The sequence below is a fragment of the Dioscorea cayenensis genome, chromosome 5, assembly GCF_009730915.1.
Source record: "Dioscorea cayenensis subsp. rotundata cultivar TDr96_F1 chromosome 5, TDr96_F1_v2_PseudoChromosome.rev07_lg8_w22 25.fasta, whole genome shotgun sequence".
Classification (NCBI taxonomy): domain Eukaryota; kingdom Viridiplantae; phylum Streptophyta; class Magnoliopsida; order Dioscoreales; family Dioscoreaceae; genus Dioscorea; species Dioscorea cayenensis.
Genome location: NC_052475.1, coordinates 25,225,407 through 25,246,689, shown reverse-complemented (window position 1 = coordinate 25,246,689; position 21,283 = coordinate 25,225,407). Strand labels below are relative to the sequence as shown.

Sequence of the window (21,283 nt, the reverse complement as noted above, 5' to 3'; positions counted from 1 at the left end):
AGATGTAGTTATGTAGCGATTGTTTTAAGAAATACAAACGCAACAAATGTACCCGTGTCGCTTTAATAATTATATATATTATGGTAGTAATAGAAGCTAATGCTAGCATGAATTCTGATGGTATAGAACTGGTAGTATTGCTACTGGTAACAAGTCATTTTAATACACATAACAGTTGCAGGAGCTTGTGGAAGTTCGTGGCTCATATGTGAAGCGATCTTAGATAGACCTATTTAAAAGTTATAACTCAGAAGCCAGTTTAAAAGACTTTGTTTTTCACATATACCAAATACCAAAATACAACTTACCTCATTACATCCCTTGTAATATATATATATATATATATATATTTCCTGAAACATTTTATACTTAATCAATATTCGAAGCCTTAAGCAGAAAACTACATGCAGGCAATGCGTGCATCTATTTGATGAGTATAATCATTTCTTATGAACTATTTCTCTACTTCCATGAACTCCAACTTGAAGGAACACATTCCTAACTGCATGCATTTGGCCTGCAACACCACTCATGTTAAGCCTCTCATTTGGAGATTCAACAGAGCATGCAAGACCCAAAGCTGCAACAGAGACCAAGCACTCTCTTAGGCGTTTTGCCACGGCTTCCTCTCCATACTCAATATCATCATCATCATCATCTTGTGCAAACATTGATGGATCGACAATCTCCATGATTCTCTCAGGAGAAGCATGATGAATCTCCACAAACTTTCTCATTGTCAAACCATCAATGAACCTCTCGTCAACTGGTCTCTTTCCTGTGAACAACTCCAGAAGAAGAATCCCATAGCTATATACATCTCCCATGGTGGACACCTCACTCCCTAAACCATACTCTGCATGCACACATGACTTACTGCATATAAGTACATATGAAATAGCAAAAAACAATAAAATGATATCATTTATATACCTGGAGGTACATATCCAATGGTTCCTTTGATCCCTGTTGAGATGGTGGAGCTCTGCAAAGAGTTGCCGTTCATGAGGACCTTTGCAAGGCCAAAATCTCCAACATGAGCATTCATGTCATCATCCAAGAGGACGTTGCTTGGCTTCAGATCACAGTGAACAACTGCAGGTTGGCAAGAGTGATGAAGATACTCCAAAGCATCTGCAACATCAACGGCTACATTTAATCTTTGAATCAATGTCAGAGGACTTTTTTGTTCTTGCGTCTCATCCTCCGGATGTAACCATGAGTCCAGGCTTCCATTTGGCATCAAGCTAAGAACCAGAGCTTTGAAATCACGGCCTTCTGAATCAGTGCTCACGCATGATGTGATGATGTGGATGAGATTTCGGTGTCTGATGCTTCGAAGTGATTCACATTCAGAGAGAAAACTCTTGGAAGCACCTCTTGTGTCAAGGTTGAAGACTTTAATGGCTACTAGCATGGTGGTGTTGCCATGAAGAGTTCCTTTATAAACAGAGCCATGCTTCCCCTTGCCTATCAGATTCCTGGGAGAGAAACCATCAGTTGCTCTGGCCAAATCATTGTATGAAACTCTTGGAAACTCTTCAAAGGGAACAGCGGAGGGTGGTGGGGACTTTGTTCTTGTTCTTGATTCTCGTCTCCGTCGAAGAATAACCGAGAGTGATATTGAGATCAAGACAAGACACAACACAGAGGAAGCAATTGGGATTACAATCTTCAGCACTAGAGATACTCTGCTTCTTTTCTCAACAGGCTTGGAAGGACACACGGGTAAGTGAAGTTGTGGGACACCTCCACAAAGCTCACCATTTCCGACAAGTGAAAATATTGCAGATGAATTGGCAAAGACACCTTTCACAGGAACTTCACCATTGAAGTCATTGTGAGAAAGGTCCAAAACAGAGAGGTACTTGAAGTCTTGCAGGAACTCGGGGATAGACCCTGATAAGTTATTGTTTGAGAGACTGAGTGTCTCAAGGAACTTCAAGTTGCTAAAAGATGAAGGAATACCTCCTGACAAGCTATTGTTGGAAAGGTTTAGATTTCTGAGACCTTTTACATTGCCCAGAGATGAAGGAATGGATCCAGTGAAGAGATTACCTTGCAAGTTCAGATGTTCTAAGATTGCACATCCACTTATAGTCACAGGGATTTCACCAGACAACCTATTCCCATTCAATAGCAATTGTTGAAGATTTATTAAGCTTCCAATCTCTGAAGGAAGAGTTCCGTTAAAAAAGTTTTCACTTAAATCAAGAACTTGAAGTGAAATGAATTGCCTTAAGATTTCTCCGGGTATTCTCCCACTAAATCTGTTGTTAAAGAGGAAGAGTGTTCTTATTTGTTGAAGAGTTTTCAGAGTAGTAGGTATGGTTCCTTCAAGTCTATTCCCAGATAAATAGATCTGTGACAACTGAGTTAAATTGCCAATGCTGGATGGAATGTTACCTGTGAGATTGTTGTCTCCAAAACCCAGAATGTGTAACATGGTCAGCTTTCCTATGTTCTCTGGAATTTGGCCTGTGAGGAAATTACCACTAAAATCCAAGCTATTTAAACTGATTAAATTTTCAATTCCAGGAGGAATGATCCCTGAAAAATAATTTATATCCATTAATAAAAGCCTCACCTCCATGGAGAAGTTGGCTAGTGATAGAGGCAACACACCTCCAAGATCATTGTATGCAGTTGAGAAAAACTTCAAGTTGCTGCAATTAACCAAGGAATCAATGAAAGTTAAGTGTTTGGCATCACTGGCTTCAAACTGATTTTTTTCCAAATTGAGAAAAAACAGATCATGCATGGCTCCAAAAACTGGGGGCACTGTCCCACTGAACTGGTTTTCTGAAAAGTCAATCATCTGAAGCATAGAAGCATTGACCAGTGAAGCAGGGATGGTTCCACTGAGATTGTTAACCCCCATGAGGAGTGTTGTGAATACAGGAAGTTTGAGACCAAAACCAGAAGGTAGTGTGCCATGGAGCTGGTTACTGGCAACACTAAAAAAATCCAAAGATGAAATATTGAATAGTGCTGGAGGGATAGTCCCAGAGAGAAAATTGGCAGCCATTTGAAAAGTCACCAAGTTTGAAAGCCTGCCAACTTCATCAGGTATAATTCCTTGTAAATTATTCAACGCGAAAGAGAGTAGAGTAAGAGAAGAAAGGTTCCCAATGGATGAAGGAATGGCTCCAGTTAAACTATTATTAGCTAGAACCAACATCTCAAGATGAGGGAAAGCTTCACCACCAAACTCAACAGGAATAGAGCCAGTGAGCTGGTTTGAAAACAAGCTGAGAATTCTGAGTTGAGAGCAGTTGGTCAAGCTCACAGGGACAGTACCATAAAGTGCATTGAAGCTGAGGTTTAGATACCGGAGCCGGTGAAGGCGACCAAACTCGGGTGGAACCTCGCTGGAGAACCCATTGACAGAGAGCTCAACTGATTGCATGAAGCTCAGGTTGGCAATGGAGGGTGATATGAAGCCCCCAAGGCCTAGCATATGGAGTTCTATGGCAGTTACTCTGTTTTTGTGCTTTTGAGAGCATGAAACACCAGTCCAGTTGCAGAAATGAACAGTCTCATTCCATGAAGTCAGAGCTCCAGTGGGATCAGATGTTACTCCATTCTTGAATGCAAGCAATGATGCGAGATCAGTGCCTTTTGCTAACAAGGTGGTGAGAATGAAGCTGAGAAGAAGTACGTAGAAGAACAAGTGAGAGGAGTTGTTCATGGCTAATTAACTATGATGGTAATTAATTGAGAAGAGATTATGGATGGATGCTCTTTATAAGTAAATTGTTAACAATACTTGGAAGCCAACTGGGTTTATTGTCAGTTCTGTGATGACATTTTGGTCAAAAAGCTTTGCATGCATTTTGTCAAACTATCTTCTTTACTATTTTTGGATGTTTTATCCTTTTTTTCTTTCATTGATGGAAGCTTCCTTCCACTGCCATTGACGATTGACCCATTAAAAAAAAATTGTAGATAAAACCTGATAATAGAGTATTAATGAATCACCGGAACAGATGATATAGGGAGTTCAGATCCAGTGGAAAAGTCTCAGTCAAGAGTCAACAACAATGCTTAATCAAAATTGCTTGCGTTTGGGTTTTCTATACGTGTGTGCATGTATGTACTTTAAATCATTGACTAAATAATTCTTTTGATTGAAGGGTAATTATGTATAATAAACAATAGCTGGAATAATTTTTTTAAAAAAAGACTTAAGACTTGCAAGTCATTCCTCGGTCAATTCTTTGATGATAACTATCAATCACGCATGCAACCATTTGAACATTATCATAAATACTACTTTGGCCAAAAAGCAATGCATAAACAGTGCTGTTAAACAGAGGTGAGATTTTGAACCCGAGCCTTATTTTGTTACTATCAAAATTGTCTTTACTGTCAAAACTAAGCAAGTGGGAGTACTCTTTATCTTCTGTTAATACACCTTTGATTACTATCTACACAGATGCATCTTGGAGATCCAAATCTTCTCCTTCAGGACAGGAATTTATTATTATTAGTAATTCAAACTATTTCTTTCTCGCAGGGGATGCTGGAGATACTTTCGACACACTCTTCGTGACGGAAATGGCCGCGATCAACCTCGCCCTCAGTGTCTGCGCCACATGAGCTTGGAGTCCAGATCGGATTCATTGTGATTGCCCGGGATTCGCTCAACCCCTGAAAAACTACTGTCCATCCATCGCCTGGCATGTGAACTCTGAATTTGAAAAATTAAAGTGAAATCTCAATCTTGAATGTTTTCCCACACAAACTTCGAAACAATTCTCCGTGAAAAAAATCATCTTGCTGATGCTCTTGCAAATTTCAGACGATCAAACCCTAAGCTGTCTCTCTCTTCCTTCATGGCAAGGACCGACCTGTTTGGCTTGAAGACCTCTTTGCTTTGAGGAACTCGTCTTTTTAAATCTGTATCTTTTTTTATTTTCTTGTTTCTTAAGCGTTCAGCTTCTTTCCCAATAAAAAAAAAAAAATATATATATATATATAAATAAACTAAGCAAGTGTTGGCCACCGATTATTTTGTTAATCTTATACCCTTTTCTTCCACATATATCTTCCTTCTTTTAGTTAAACAAAATATTCCATCCAAAGAATTTTTTGGAAGTTGTGCTAAATATCATATTGATATAATATAGCTTAAAATCTTGATAAAAATGGGATTGATAAATACAATATTGAAATGGGATTGATAAATATAAGATTGAAATTGGATTGCACTAACGAAAGAGTTGTAAAAACTAAACATTATCATATATCTTGCTCATGTATTACAAATCAGAGTCAAATACAGATCTCTAGACAATGTATAAACACAACCTCACATTATAAGAACCGGGTCATCAGAGGCATTAACTCATTGCTAATAACAACTTCTAATTTAATTAAGTTCAATTAAATAATAGAAGTGTGACACTCGTGGATGATTCAAGGCCAGATTAAATTCAAACCATCTTAGAGCTCAACCTCATTAAAATTCGTCTCAAAATTTCAATAAAGCATATAATGTTATATTACTGCTAGAGGCACCACTATATTATTTCTGTTGCCATTAATCTGACAACCAATATCTGATTAGCATAAAAATAGCAATCTAAACTAACAAATAATTACCACTATAACAACAATTACAGTCTTTTCTACGGTTTTACCATCTTTAAAAGAATAAAGATATAACATCTTTAAAGAAATAAAGATATAACACCCATCCACACAAACATCATATAGAGAACATAAGCTAGAAATTAATATTTTCAATCCAACTGATGCCTGGAATTTTATGCATACCTTCTTTAGCAATCTCATTCCTCAGATACTTAACATCACCCCATTTCTCCTTAACAGCATAAATATTTGAGAGCATGACTCTGTAAGCTGTTTTCCTTGGTTCTATTTCATAAAGCTTCTGTGCCACAATCTCACCCAACTCCTTGTTACCATGAATACTACAACCCCATAATAATGCACCCCAAACTCCAGAATCAGGCACCACAGGCATGGCCTGGACAAGATCATAAGCTTCCTGCAATTCCCCAACCATACCAAGTAGTTTCACAATGTACACATAGTGATCAATCTCAGGATCCACACCGAATTCACTGTGCATCCTGCTGAAGAGTTTCCAACCTTCCATTTGGAGTCCTGAATGACAGCAAGCACAGAGAAGAGCCGAGAAGGTAGCCTTATCAGGCTTGAGCCCCTCATTCAGCATTGCCACGAAGGTTTGCATGGCCTCCATTCCAAGTCCATTAGATCCCATACTTAATATAACAGTGTTATATGCAACCAAAGTTCTTCTAGGCATCATTTCAAATATACGAAAACCATGTTGCGCAAAGCCACACTTTGAGTATGCATCAATAAGTCCACAAGAGACTGACACACTTGAGTTGATCCCCACCCGCAATGCAAAACAATGAATTTCTTTACAAGGTCGAATAGATGGCAATGTAGCGCAAGCCGAAAGTAGAGAAGCAATCAAGATAGAATCCGGTCTTGCAGCACATCGACTACTGGTCATCATTTCTCTGAACAAACAGATTGATTCTTCACACTGTCCTGCTTGTGAAAATCCAGTTATGAAAGCAGACCATGTAACTAAGTCAACTTGAGACAAACTTCGGAAAAGCAGTGAAGCAGAGTGCAAGACATTGCACCTTGAGTACATGCTTACTAGTGCACATCTTAAGTGGCAATTAGAACTGTATCCTTCTTTTAGACATAGCCCATGGATCCCTTTGCCAACACGAGCCAAGTCCGAGCCCCATAAACATGAAATGAGGCCGGTGAAAGTATACCCATCGGGCTTTTCGCCAGACTCTCTCAGACCATGAAACAACTCAAGACCTTTGTGTGCATTTCCTCCATATGAACAACACATTATCATTGTATTCCATGACACTAAATCTCTTTCAGGCATTTCATCGAACACCTGATGGGCATCATTGACAAGGTTGAGTTTTGAGTAAGAATTAACAAGTGCGGCGCCGGCTATCGAATCAGATACTAAACCCGTCGAGATCATAGTCCCATGGACCACGCTAGCACCAAAAGGGTCGGCATGCTCTGCGCATGCACGGAGAACGCAAGCAAAGGTGAAACCATCAGGGTTTACCCCAGAGCATCGCATTTGGTTGAAGACAGAGAAAGCAGTGGAGAAGTCTCGGCATCGAGCATGCGCTCGAATGAGTGAGTTCCATAGGAGTACGGTTTTGCGAGGAATTTGGTCGAACAAGTGGCGGGCGGAGACAATGTCGCCATGGTTCGCGTAGGAGCGGAGGAGTTTGGTGGGAAGAGAAGGGTGACAAGAGTGGTCAGCAGTGACAAGAAGCGCGTGGAGTTGCTTGGCTTGCGACAGAGCTTGAACGGCGTCTCCAATGGCGGAGAGGAATCGAGGAGCGCATCGCGATCCAAACTCTGAACCTCTTCCCAGAACGACGAAGTTCATGCGCATGCGTTATCGGATCCAAATCCAAATCCAAATCCGAAACTAAAACGCAAGCTCATCACGTGCCTCGCATACCCCAAATTTTTTTTTTTATATTTTTTTTTTTAGTAATTATTAATATTTACAAGAAAAAATAAAAAAGCCTGTAAACATTACATTTACATTTACATCCTCGTCTCTTATTATTACGTACTCATAAAATAAAACTTGTCAGCGATCTATTAATTAAATTCAGTGTGCATTTGTGTGACAATTGCACAACATCACACGGTCTTTTAGAAAGAGGGCCCCATATATTTAATGTACATGGGCCCAAAGTGTGGGTCCACCACCGACTTCTTCACGGGCCCCTCCTCATCTCTCATTACCATCTCCTTAATTCTTCTTACTTTGTTACCCCGCCTTTGCTTTCTTTATCACGAGTTTCATCAACACTCAACCAATTCTCTCTTCTTTTTTTTCTCTCTCACTCACTCTCTCTCTCTCTCTTACAAAGTTTCAACAACTCCACCACCTTTCCATCTTTTCTTCCCTTTTCCTCTCCACTGCCTTTCTTCTTTAAAGGAGATAGAGTGTGAAAGAGAAAGAGAGGAAAAGAGAGAAGCTACTCTCTCCAACCTTCTTGAATTTTACTGCACTTCTGCTTAACTTCAACTTCCTAGTCCTTTCATAATCAACCATAGAGCATAGAGCAACCTTTCCTCTTTTCTTCTTCCCTTTCCTTGAAACCTTTCACATGTCTTTAGCCAACTTACTTGCATGTTGTTGAGAGCTGAGCTTTAGAATTTAGATAAAATTCAGTGTTGTAGCTAGCTAGCTAGCTAGGTAGCTAAATAGCTCTCCTCTCAAGTCTTATCCTTTGACTTGGTGGCTTAGACACATATGGGGTACCAAGAGATCAAGCACCAAGTAGAGGTGAGTAGTGCACAAGAAGCAGAAGGAAGGATATGGATGATTGCTGGAATCTCACTAAGAGCTCCTCTCAAACCAATAAAGACCAGAAAAATATCAGGAAGAGATTCTAGTGAAGAAGTAGAAGACATCAAGCTAGATATTGAAGCCATGAAGACTCCTACTGAAAGAGAAGCAAGGATACCAGAAGAACAACACTGCCCACCAGCTCCAAAGAAGATGAAGCCTTCTCTTAGATGTTGTCTGGATGGAATTCAGTTCTTTAGTGTGCCAGACTTGGAATCCATGTTCATTCCCCACCAAGAGACAGAGCTACGTACTTGAATTAATTTTATGCATGTAATGGTGGTGTACAAAATGTTTCATGTAGTACTTACTTGTTTCTAGCTAGTTATGTGGCTTATTAATGCATGTTCAGATGATGAAGTTTTTATAAAAGGTTCTCTTTCTTTCCATTTTGTTTGATGTCACACTGATACTGCACTTATGGATTTAGACTGATTGAACTGATTAAATAATTCCCACTTGATGATAAGAAGAGGCCCCCCCTCCCCTCCACTTTCCTTTTTAGCTGTTAGAATGACATGAAAATCACAATTAATATTAGATTAGGGGCCCATTCGGTGGGTACAGAGAAAACTGGGTCATTATGTTTATAGACCAAGTCCAGTGATCTTGTTGTGGTTAATGACTGACAGGAAATTCATATGGAGTATCAGTCAACAGAGAAAGTGACGAACTTAGTACATCATTCATGAACTGTGACAATTAAGGGAATCCAATGTGGTATTACAAAAGCATTCATACAATTCACAAACAATTAAAGCACAAATGATCCATATGGACCATATCCATGAAAAAAATTAAACAAATAAACAAAGGGAATCCCTATAAGAGAGAAGATTCTAAAGGATAACTCCAACTTAACATCGAGCTTTGTGCAATGAATCTTGTCCTTTCTTGCTTGCCTGGACTCACTTGGCGGGTTCCCGCCAAGTTTGAAAGTTCATTACCAATTTTCCAAATTCCCTCCAAAAAAAACTAATATATACAGATATATATATATATACTACTCTAATAACAAACACACACACACACACACACATATATAATGAATAACATGGCTAAAACTTGAAGGAAAAGATGTAGTTCCAAGTTCATCCATCAAAAGCAGCAAGTCTGCAAAATTCCATTCTGAAGATTGGGCACAGAGAAGCAAGCAAACCTCAATTCATTAGGAGCAGAAAGGACATTGCTTCATGGATAGACAAAGAGTAATACAGTACAAAGACAGAACTTGGGACAGGAGAACAATGGGATAACTGGAGGGTGGAAACATGAGGCCGCATGATTCCCATGCTTCTATTTCTGCCTTTTGTAGATCTTGTGCAAGAAGGACTTCAGGACCTCCTGCACCGCTTTGCTCGGCTCTGCTTCGATGTTTAAAATGAGCTTTTCGTAGCTCTTGGACTCATACTCAGAAAATACAGTCTGAAAGGAAGAAAACAGAAAGATTAATTTTGTGAACCTGAATCATTCTTATGTGCAAAGACAAGGTATTGTTGCACCAAAACATAACATTCAAACCTGAAGATTGAGCTCTTTGTATAGAGCTTTAACTTTAGCTACACAAGCTGCATCTTTTTTCCCATAGTTCTCCTGGAAAATGACGTCTAAGACATTACTTTTTATTCATGAGAAGGATGAAAATGGAAGCCAAACTAAACTGCTCTTACATGTAATATTTTCATCTGATCTTCATTGGCACGCTCAATGGCTTGCACAACCAGCCAAGAGCACTTGAAATCTTCAATGTCTGTCCCAATCTGTGAGAGAGAATGAACACTGATAAATAAATAAATAAGAGACAAAACATGAAATTCTATACCATGTGATAGGTTGAGCATAAAGATACTGGACATGTATCTGAAAAATTGAGAGACTAATACAATTGAAAGGCACAGATTCATTTACCTTACCAATCACCTCAGGATCACCAAAGCAATCAAGGTAATCATCCTGAAAAGAGCAATGAAGATACAAGAAAAAACATCTAAATAAATCAGCTAACATAGGACACAAACATGTGTCAATTAAGTGAGGATTACCTGCACTTGAAAGTATGTGCCCATTTCAACAAGAATGTTTTTCACACCAACAAAGTTGTCCAAATTTTCACCAGACATCAGCAAAGCACATGCAACCTGGAAAGTATATATGATCACAAACTTACAATTACAAACACTGAACAATGAAGTACCAAACAGATAAAACACATGTGAAGTTTTCAAGTTGAAAGTCATGAAAAGCAGATATAAGCACTATGCATGCAGCAACAATTCACATTCCGAAGTAAATAACTAAAAAGTTGCAAGCAACCACTTAAAATTTGCATAATGATGCATCATTTTGTTACGTGAATGTAAAAAATCAAAAAGAAGAAAGTAAAAGCATGCTAAATATCTACAAACCAACATTAATCGTAAAATTTTTGGGAATAACAGAATCAGGTACCGTAACAGTGATAGATACTGTACGTGGGGAATAAAGAATGAGAGATTTTCAGAGAAAAATCTCTCAGCTTAACCACTCATATATATATATATATATATATCACGAAGTTTATGCAACTTACAGGGAGATAAAATGAATAATAAGCAGTTTTGTACTGGACAATGCGGTTATAGCTGCATCCAAAGGAAATAATGCCTTGGTTAGCACTTAAAATATTCGACAACAAAATACAAAGGAAACTATTTTAGCAAATGGTTTGAGTCTCCACATACACTGGTAGTTTGTATTTAGAAAGATCTTGCTCTCCTTCATGAGTAGTAATCAAATCCAGCATCTGCCCTGAAGCCGTCTGAAACTCAACCTATAAATGTATAACCAATGAAGATTTAGAAGACACCAAACAAACAATAATTCAGTAGTGCAACCCAGATGATTTATTTTAAATATACTTGCCTCATTAAAAAGGTCAAGAAGATCAACATAGTAAGGCTTATCCCTGAAATATCTTTTCAGTATCCTGGGAATGTGATTTCGAAGTAAGGTCCCATCATTTGTTGCGATAAGACCAACCTACAATTAACAGGCAAAAGGAGAACTGTCTTAAACAACAATTTGAAATAAAGCACCAAATGCTAGAGAAGAGCTAAGGCACATGAATTAGCATGAGTTGCAAGAAATTTTATGAACCATTATTATTATAAGTAGCAGGAACATAAGAAGCTAATAGTTCATGCTTTTAACTGGAGCATTAGTTCCAAAACAAAAATCATGTTTCATACATAGTCACTATGTACAACCAGACGCCCACGTACACGCACAGGAAAGAAACAACCACAAAAGTAAAATATGACAAACAAACCTTAGGCACTCTGAACCAACAGGGTTGACCCCGCCTTGTATGAGAGTCGTCCACAATATCATCAAGAACGAGAAAATATGCTTGAAGCTGCATGGAATGCAATTGAGAAGTGTTCAAATCAATACAATAAGGTGCATAGTTTTGGAAGCAGACACAAAAAAATAAACTTGAGATTCAGTTCTTTACCCATTCAATGCACCAGCCAAGTGCACAAGAGAGGAAGAATTCATTTTCACCTAGTTCAATACCTTCTTTTAGCAACTTGTAGCTATCAACAACTGAGATTCCACGGTTCAACTTGCCTATCAAATCATCAGACAAACAACAAGTCAATCTCTAGAGTAAATGCACCTTCCTTGACTTCCCAAGGCCAGTACAGTTTCAAATATATCTAGCACATTCATACACCATAAAATCAACAAAATAACTTATTATAAATCACAATACACAGATGCAAAATTAGTTTTGTGTCTAAAAAGAATGCAGGCTTCAGCAAATTATTCCCTTACCCCGTGGTACATTGTAGTCCAACATCTGTCAAGAGAATAAAGAAACAAATTAGTCAATTAAGCTTCATCTTAGGAATATCTCTAAAGAGCTATCGCAAAAGGTCAAAAGAAAGAGAAAAATAATTGAACAAAGTATTGATAGCAAATGTAAGAATGCCATTCAGAAAAGATAACCATATCAAGCTTTATTAAATCATATAAACAACCAAACACTGGAAGCAAAGTGATTTACGATAAAATTGGATTCCTTTTCTATTCCATAATGGTCTTTCCCATGAGCACAAATTCCTTTTACTTAGAATAGGGGTCTTCATGGGAGTCTTATACTTTTACATATAAAACTCAATTGATTTACACAACAGCACTACAGTATTGGTGAGCAATCAGAGTCACTTCCCATTAATCCAATTCACTTTTAAGAAGATTTTAAAATGTTGATCTTTGACATCCACTCTGAGAACGTCATCCCATTGTGTTTATTCAACCCCGACATGCTAAACCAAAAAAAAAAATGCTTTACCATAAACAACTCCCAATGTCAACCAAATAGTGCATTGCCCCGAATAAAAGATTGCATTTTGATACCATTGCAGTGTCATCAAATACCGAAGGAGGGCCCAATCCCTGATTCCCCACAAACTAAAAGATCATCACCATCAGCTAATTAACCTAATAAATTATTGATTAGAAAGCCACAAAATGCTACACCTAGCTAAAAACATCATTTGATTCAAACACCAAAACACAAAACTTTATAAGCGTCTGCACAGGAATAAAAAAATATCAGATTTATGGCAAACACAACGGATCTTTTCTGAACAACAACCATTGTATTCACTGCAATCGCATGAAATAGCACCAAATAGAGTAGATTCCAACAATAAAGGAAACAGAGAAAAAAAAAATCAAGAGCAACAAATGGATCTCGAAAGAAAAAGCACTTACCCGCTCGATCCAAGCCCGGGCATCATCGGTGTAGTCGAAGGCTGGGTCAGAAAGGAGATCGTCCTTGAGGCGCAAGTAGATGTTGAGGAACGCCTGCTTGACATCCCTCCCATTCACGGCCATCGCCATCAAACCGCTCAAGGTCGCACCCAGAGAGAAAACAGAGCGGAAAAGCAGAAAGAGATAATGAAATTGAGAACAATAGCTCGACACCGAACTATTTATATGTAGCCCTGTTCTTCCACTTTCAAAACTCACCCATTAATCTCACTCATACCAAACCGGACCCACCTCCTCTTATTATTATTTTTTTTTTTTTCTATTCTCCCACATAAATTTCTAAAGTTAATTTTAAAAATATTAGTATTAATAAAAATATATTTATTATTATTTTAAAAATGATTTTATTTATTTTTAACTGAAAAGTTAAAAAAAAAATTGCTAAAACCCATATTGTTATCTCACAACTAAACTGTTTTCAAAATAAATGAAATATCATTATTTATGATTTTAATACCAAATAATTAATTTATCCTAAAATTCCTAGCAACAATGTCTTTAGCAAACCCCACAGATAATCATGATAGCTACTGTAGTTTTTATTATTATTATTATTATTATTATTATTATTATTATTATTATGTCTGAACCTGCCTGGTTCTGATTAAGTTGGCAATTAATTAAAGCATGAGGTCAGTTTTAGAAGTGGGAATTAATTATAATCATGATAGCTACTGTAGTTTTATTATTATTATTATTATTATTATTATTCATTTATTAAGTCACATATCGAGGTCAGTTTTAGAAGTGGGAATAAGGAGAACCACGTGAGAAGAGGTGTGGATTAATGTCCGGAATTTGGTCTTCGAGGCTTTCATGGAACCGAGATTTACAAGCGGGTCACTTCGATCTCGTCGGAGATATCGGACTGATCAGCTGCGGGGAGTCTAACAGGAAGAAAAAGAACCGCTGTAAGGATTGTTGACGTGTCATGGTCTGATTGGAGAAAATGAGTGAATAATTGGTGGGGGACCACACACGTGCGGCGAGGTTCCCCATGTGGGATCACGAGGTGCTGACCAGGTTTTGCCGGAAGGAAAGCTCAAATCAGAACCGTTAGATCAAGTCACGTGAGAATTCTACGGTTAATAATTAAGTCCGAAAATAAAAGCACGTGTTCTCTCATCCGTAATAATATCTTGAAATCATGACCGTCTGACAGTGATTATTGAGCCTCGTGAATGACATCAAATTGTCAAATTACTCAATAATCCTTACTTTATAATATTATGCCCAATTCATCCTGTGTTAGGTTGAGTTGAGAGGCTTACCTTTCGCGTAATTCCAAAGTTGCCCTCCACAGCAGCTTGATGGATAAAAATAGGTGCGGGAGTGGCAGGGTAATTTCGCACTCGATTATTCTATCCTGAACCGTGGAAAACAGGGGCCCTTAATGCACCGTATAAATTGTCCACTAGTGAACTGGTTCGAGGACATTGTTTTATTTTCCTCTAATTTTTTTTAATTTTTTTGAGATCTGTGCAAAAAAATAATGCACCAGTTTCTTGGACAAACTAGTGTGGGAGAAGTGCTGTAAGATATTTTTCACACCCTTTTCCATTGATTGCCATGGTTTTAATATACAAAATACAGCTTAAAAGTTATAACTAATTTAGACTAATTCAAAATAGAAAAACAAGAAGATAAAGTTGCAGTGTAGGTCATAAAACAATCTTCATGTATTTTTGTCATCATGCCCTCGCAAGATGGACAGTGGTGGAGTGAGTCCAATCTTGTTCATAACCATTGTGAATTGTTGACGAGACATGGGCTTGGTGAGGACATCGGCAAGCTGATCAGAAGCGGAGACATGGGAGACTCGAAGAACACCACTTTGAACTTGTTCACGAATAAAGTAATAGTCCAAGCCAACATGCTTCATACGTGAGTGAAACACAGGATTGACACAGAGGTTTGTGGCTCGAACATTGTCACAATAAATCACACGGTTGATGAGGAATAGTGAGGCCAAGTTCAGATAGGAGAGAACAAATCCAACGCAGTTCTGCGGCCGTGGTAGCGACTGATCTATATTCAGCTTCGGTGGAAGAACGGGCAACAGTTCTCTGTTTTTTGGAGCTCCAAGAGATAGGATTATGGCCAAGATAAACAATGTAAGCACTGGTTGAAGTAAAATCATCCTTGTTGCGGGCCCAGTCAGCGTCAGAGAATGCATGAAGAGTAAGAGAGGACTTACGATAAAGTGTTATGCCATGATCTAAGGTACCACAGAGATAGCGAAGTAAACGTTTGACAGCAGTCCAATGCACAATCGTTGGTTGATGCATGAACTGAGAGAGTTTATTGACCGTGTAAGTAATATTTGGACGAGTCAAGGAGAGTAATGAAGGGGGCCAACTGTGGAGCGATACTCGGTAGGATCAAATAAGAGAGTGCCGACATGCAAGGTAAGAGGTGGATCCATTGCCATAGGTGTGGAGGCTGGTTTGGCTTCTGTCATATGAGTCTTGTGAAGGAGATCAGCAATATACTTTCGTTGACTAAGAAACAGCCCGTCGGCATGGGAAAGCACTTCAACACCCAAGAAGTAGTGCAAGTCACCAAGATCCTTTAGAGAGAAGCGCGAAGAGAGTTGGGAAAGAAAATGATGTACAGCCTGATCTGTGTTTCCAATAACAATTATATCATCAACGTAAGCAAGAAGATAAAGAATAACTCCTTGAGTATTGAAGATGAACAAAGAGGCATCTGTGACAGAGTTATGAAAGCCTGAAGTAAGCAAAAATTGGCGTAATTCATGATACCAAGCGCATGGAGCTTGCTTGAATCCATAGATGGTTTTGCGAAGCTTGCATACATGGTGAGGATTATCACGATCAAGAAAACCAGGAGGTTGAGACATAAATACATCCTCTGAAAGTTTGCCATGAAGAAAGGCATTGTTGACATCTAGTTGGCTAAGTGACCAGCCATTACTTATTGCAATGCTAAGAACCAGACGCACAGAGGTTGGTTCAATGACAAGACTAAAAGTTTCAGAAAAATCAAGTCCAGGGCGTTGATGAAAACCTTTTGCAACCAAACGGGCTTTGTACCTGTCAACAGAACCATCAGGTAAATATTTAGTGCGAAAAATCCACTTACATCCTACCAAGTTTTGAGTAGGATGAGATGGAACAAGTTCCCATGTGCCATTACGAAGAAGAGCATCAAACTCAGCGGACATGGCTTGTCGCCAGTTGGGGTTTTTCAAGGCTTGATGGGTAGTGGTGGGCTCAAGAGTGGGTCGGTGAAGCTCAGTATTGAGGTTTAGTTTCTGAATAGGTTTGTGAATGTTGTGTTTGGACCGAGTAATGATGCCTTGAGGAGATGAATGCAGCAGACTGGTGGTGATGGAGGTAGGTTCCGCATGAGTGGAAGATGAAGTGGTGGATGAGAAAGGAATGACGTGTTCTGGCTCAAAGCTGGATGTGTGTGGAGATAAGGAAGATTGTCCTTGGGATTGAGATGGTGGTAGGAGGGACGATGGCACAGAAGAAAGGACATGTAAAGTCATAGAACACCAGTCTGATGTGGTGGAGGAACTGACATGAGGGAGGGTGAGATTAGAACTGGCAAGAGGAAAAATAGATTCAACAAAAACGGACATGACGAGAAGTGTATAAACGGTTAGAGGAGATATCAAGACAGAGATAAGCACTTTGAGTAGAAGAATATCCAACAAAGAGACATGGAGTCAATCTGGGTTTTCCACGAGAGATAATTGGTGGAGGTAAGTTTAATGGAGTTGTGGATGGTGACCAAGGTGAAAGGATTGTCTGGCTCATGAGCATTTGGGAGGACAACCTGAGTATTTCCAGTTACCATGAAATGAATGTTGATCGAGGAGAATTTTTTAAATGGGCAAGACAAGGATCAAAACCTAAGCTCGTATGAGATGGTCTCTGATACCACGTGGGAGAAGATGAAGACAAGAGAAGATGTGCAGTAAGATATTTTTCACACCCTTTTCCATTGATTGTCATGGCTTTAATATACAAAATACAGCCTAAAATTATGTTCTGTTATAACTAACTTAGACTAATTCAAAACAAAAAAACAAGAAGATAAAGTTGCAGTGTAGGTCATGAAACAATCTTCATGTATTCTTGTCATCAACTAGTACCTTATTGGAAAATAATGAAACAAGCCATGGTGCATTATCTTCTAGATGTGGAATCAAATGTTTAAGAAATAAACTATAACAGAAATGCTTATAAAAATGGTGACCCATCTTTAATTATGTTTCACCGGATAGCCACCCAAATAATTCTGGCTTGTTTCATCTGACGTGGATGCTGGAAAATAGAAGTTAACGTTGAATTGCCACGTTAGCTGCCCAACTGATGATATTACGTCCAACGTAAGTGTGCCATATGTGAATCCCTATTGTTCTCATCATCACTTTAACTTTTTATTTTATTATTATTATTATTTTAAAACACCCAATAAATTTAAAAAAAGTAATAAACCACCAGTTTCGGCGAGACAGTCAGCTTCCTTTCACGATGATGGAGATAAAGGTTCGTTGTCCAAGGTTTCTAACACCTCCCAATTTAATTCAGCTGAACTTTCAACAAAAGATCTTAAGCCACTTGTTTCTCAGCTTCAATCACAGTTTCAAGCTGAAAAGCAAAACATGAAAAATAAATTGGAGCAAAATTTGGGTTTCTACATGATCTCACCTCTGCAACCAAAAAAAAAACTCTATCTAATACTCTAATAGAGAAGAAAAATAAAACATGAAGAGAATCACACACATCTCAGTAGAACAACATCAAAGTAGCGATTTTAAAATCTTAAACCACACAATAACAAGGAAAACTACAAAACTTTCTTGGCATAAACTCATAACCTCCCAAATCAATAACATCAGATGTTCAAAAGCATAGAGAATGCATCAAGATCAAAAATTTCTCTCAACTAGATCACAAAAAGGTACGGATTCTCACAAATAATTGCATTAAAAAGAATTAAAAATTTCTTTTCAAGCTTGGCCTAGTTGCTCGCCAGGATGGAGACACAAGCCCTCTCTGACGTCGCCTGCAGCGCCATTGCTAGCCCAATCCCCGACGATCCTCTGGTAATGAAGACATGTCATCCCTTCACTAGAACCTTGAACGGCCGTGGTCGTGCCAAGAAGGAATATAAGAGGCAGCACATATATCAAAAGGAGAAGGAGATAAGGGGAAGCCATGGAGTGAAGACTAGAAAAATCGATGAGAAAGTGTAGAAGAGGTCTAGGGTTTCGGTGGAGAAGATGGAGGACATGGGATAGGGATTCACACATGGCACACTTAAGTTGATGTGCATCACCTGTTGGGCAACTGACGTGGCAATTAAACGCTGACATCGATTTTCCAGCGTCCACGTCAGATAAAACAAACTGGAATTATTTGGGTGACTGTCCAGTGAAAAGAAATTAAAGATGGATCACCATTTTGATACAAATCAAAGTTTGGACCCCCAAAGTGATAAAAGTGTATAGTTTGATACTCTACGAAAATATTTACCCTATATATAATTGAAGAAAGAACAACGATTAAACATCAAAACAAATATAGAGAGGGAGAGAGCTAATGTCGTCTTAAAAAATAACACTGAGATGTCGCTCATCCAGTCAACTCAACCAAGTGGTGATAGAATGGTGATATGTATGTTTAACGTATGCCAATATTGATTGTTGTGTCCCTAGGGTCACTCGAGTGGGACCTAGGTCCTCAAGAAATGCATACTTCTCTTCACATAGTCGCGAGTCTCTTAGCTTCACTCATTTTACCTTGAGAGTTGTAGAAATCTAAAACAGGAACATATGGTTAATTATAATTATGCTCAAAATTGGGAGGAGTAGTTTGAAGTTAAAAATACGAGTATTCCATTTCAGCTATATGTTCCAAACAATGGCCCAAGTTAAAACATCCTAAGTGGTCCTATGATCAAATAAAGGTTATTCCTCCAAGAATCCCACAATTCACACATAGCTGTAGGGAGCTGAGCAATATAAAGTTTTGACCATAGTGATTCCATATTAGAGCAACAAAATCACAATAGAGGAAAAAGTGGTTAATAGATTTAATCTCTTAATGACCCAATGTGATATTCGACTCCTTTTTTACTTTATTTTTCTTTTCTATATGTGTAGTAGGATGGAAAAGGGGTTATTTGTAATATTTAGCAACTCTAGGGAGCTTTCTGAATAATTTTTTAATCCCCATCTTTCAATCCGAAATTGAGAGTTTTGGCATTTTGGTTTCTGGATAGAGCTAGGGATTAGGAGAGGAAGAAGGAGTTGAATTGAGTGCTTCATATCTATCTTTTTGTGAGAGAGATTGGGGATTTGGAGCCTTTACATTGTTATTGGCTTCCACCTTGTATTGCTTCATCTCTATAGTGGATTGATAGCCTCACCGCCGCCTGTGGTTTTTCCCGCAAGGGTTTTCCATGTAAATCTTAGTGTTCTTTGATATATTGATTGTTTCTTGGGATATTGATTATTCTGGTAAGCTATATCTAATAGGTATTTTGTAATTTGGAAGTTTGTAGGCTTTGCTCGGATGAAGTGCAATAGGGTTTTGTAAAGTAGGGTAGAGTAGGGTAAAGTAAGGTAAAAGAAGGTTTTAAGTTATACCTTATTTAGATTGAAAGTAGGAAAATGGAGGTAACCTTCGGATTGAAGGTAATAAAAGTTAAGGTTTTATATGAATATTACTTAAATGCCCTTGAAGCTATAAATAGTATTTTATGCTCATTTTACACATATAGGGCCCGTTTAGTGGACAAGATAGGATATAGACGAATATCATACGAGAACTGGATAGAAGTAGGAAAAGATATGGGCATGATAAGCTCATATCCTATCATATGTTTAATGTGCACCGGATAAATTATTAGATAGCATTTTGTTATCTTATTTTATGTTTGAAGTGGACCGAATAATGACAGGATATGATATGAATGGGTATATAAACAGACAAAATTACCATTTATAATATAATTATACATATTTTTTTAAAAATAGATTTTTTTGAATTATTTCCTTAAAAATTTACTTATCTATATATTTTAACTTTTTAAAAAATAAATAAACTATAGATAATGTCGAAAAATATATAAATTGCAATATCACCAACTTGCAAAAATCAATATGACATAAAGCTAGAGTAACAAACTCATTAATGGAAAATAAATAGATCACATCAAAATCAATTTGAAAAAAAAAAATCATCACACTAGAGAAACTAAAAATAAGGCATAATTAAAAAGAAGAGATTTTAATGAAAAATAATCTGCTTTAAGCATGAAGATTGACAAAGAAATCTTTTAAGCACTCTAAGGGCCCGTTTGGCATTTTGCAAGGAAAGTAATTGCATGTAAAGTTTGTGCAGGGAAACACTTTGCATGCAATTACTTTACCTGCAAAATAACATTACAACGTTTGGTTATCCAAATCAAAATTGTAATTACTTTGCATGCAAACTTAATTCCCACGTTTGGTATGAACTTATTTTCAATGTAAAATTAGGTTTATTCTCATTTTTTTGCCCTTTAGTTGTTATAGTTACTAAATTTGGGTTTTTTTATTCAACTCTAATAATATTATTAACTTAGTCCAAATAATAATTAACCTATTATTCATAAATTAAAAATCAAATGGGGTTTTTTTATGTTTTTTTAGTACACTAAAAAAAATATAGATTTAAACCATCGTGTGTTCCTAATTGTCCATCGTGGACAAGTAAAATATAAATGTCTCAAGTTCTTATCTTATCATGTTGGATTATTATTTCAACATAGATTTGATTTAATCAAAACAAAAATTCTCCAATAAAAATTTTATCCAAACAAATATGAAATTTATTTATCTTTGATCCATTTAAAATATGAATTTTACACCGCCGAATTGGAAATATGATCGCGTTAGGGTTTTTTTCAAAGACAAAACAAACGAGAAAGAGTTTTATGTAATAAAGGGTAGTTTGATAATTTGACAATTACTAAACTTTCCCATCCAACGGTGTAAACACTTTCACACCACCCCCCTGT

At 37.6% G+C, this 21,283-nt stretch overlaps 4 protein-coding genes across 4 annotated transcripts; 1 reads left to right on the top strand and 3 right to left on the bottom strand.

Annotated features, from left to right (window-relative positions):
• Positions 1-323: 323 nt before the first annotated feature.
• Positions 324-3,728, bottom strand: LOC120260863 (probable LRR receptor-like serine/threonine-protein kinase At3g47570). The gene is made up of 2 exons (XM_039268438.1): positions 934-3,728; positions 324-856 (listed from the first exon to the last, which is right to left on the bottom strand). The coding sequence occupies exons 1-2, from the start codon at positions 3,689-3,691 to the stop codon at positions 441-443; spliced, it is 3,174 nt and encodes a 1,057-aa protein (XP_039124372.1). The 5' UTR covers positions 3,692-3,728; the 3' UTR covers positions 324-440.
• A 1,650-nt stretch (positions 3,729-5,378) lies between these two features.
• On the bottom strand, positions 5,379-7,478 carry LOC120260513 (putative pentatricopeptide repeat-containing protein At1g64310). Its single transcript, XM_039268000.1, has one exon. The coding sequence runs from the start codon at positions 7,445-7,447 to the stop codon at positions 5,732-5,734; it is 1,716 nt and encodes a 571-aa protein (XP_039123934.1). The 5' UTR covers positions 7,448-7,478; the 3' UTR covers positions 5,379-5,731.
• Positions 7,479-8,323: 845 nt separating this feature from the next.
• LOC120260167 (cyclin-dependent protein kinase inhibitor SMR6) lies at positions 8,324-8,677 on the top strand. The gene has a single exon (XM_039267608.1). The coding sequence runs from the start codon at positions 8,324-8,326 to the stop codon at positions 8,675-8,677; it is 354 nt and encodes a 117-aa protein (XP_039123542.1).
• A 785-nt stretch (positions 8,678-9,462) lies between these two features.
• LOC120261807 (farnesyl pyrophosphate synthase-like) lies at positions 9,463-13,369 on the bottom strand. The gene is made up of 12 exons (XM_039269800.1): positions 13,181-13,369; positions 12,236-12,260; positions 11,913-12,028; positions 11,727-11,813; positions 11,321-11,437; positions 11,140-11,228; positions 10,989-11,040; positions 10,462-10,557; positions 10,328-10,372; positions 10,090-10,179; positions 9,941-10,012; positions 9,463-9,844 (listed from the first exon to the last, which is right to left on the bottom strand). The coding sequence occupies exons 1-12, from the start codon at positions 13,307-13,309 to the stop codon at positions 9,716-9,718; spliced, it is 1,047 nt and encodes a 348-aa protein (XP_039125734.1). The 5' UTR covers positions 13,310-13,369; the 3' UTR covers positions 9,463-9,715.
• Between the last annotated feature and the right edge of the window lie 7,914 nt (positions 13,370-21,283).

What these genes read in the sequence shown, in the direction of transcription:
- LOC120260863 (XM_039268438.1), bottom strand. Translation starts at nt 3,691, where the DNA reads ATGAACAACTCCTCTCACTTGTTCTTCTACGTACTTCTTCTCAGCTTC. An exon ending in CATTGGATATGTACCTCCAG is followed by an intron (nt 857 to 933) that starts GTATATAAATGA and finishes GTGTGCATGCAG; the next exon opens with AGTATGGTTTAGGGAGTGAG.
- LOC120260513 (XM_039268000.1), bottom strand. Translation starts at nt 7,447, where the DNA reads ATGCGCATGAACTTCGTCGTTCTGGGAAGAGGTTCAGAGTTTGGATCG.
- LOC120261807 (XM_039269800.1), bottom strand. Translation starts at nt 13,309, where the DNA reads ATGGCGATGGCCGTGAATGGGAGGGATGTCAAGCAGGCGTTCCTCAAC. An exon ending in GGACTACAATGTACCACGGG is followed by an intron (nt 12,029 to 12,235) that starts GTAAGGGAATAA and finishes ATGATTTGATAG; the next exon opens with GCAAGTTGAACCGTGGAATC. An exon ending in ACAAAGAGCTCAATCTTCAG is followed by an intron (nt 9,845 to 9,940) that starts GTTTGAATGTTA and finishes TCTTCCTTTCAG; the next exon opens with ACTGTATTTTCTGAGTATGA.
- LOC120260167 (XM_039267608.1), top strand. Translation starts at nt 8,324, where the DNA reads ATGGGGTACCAAGAGATCAAGCACCAAGTAGAGGTGAGTAGTGCACAA.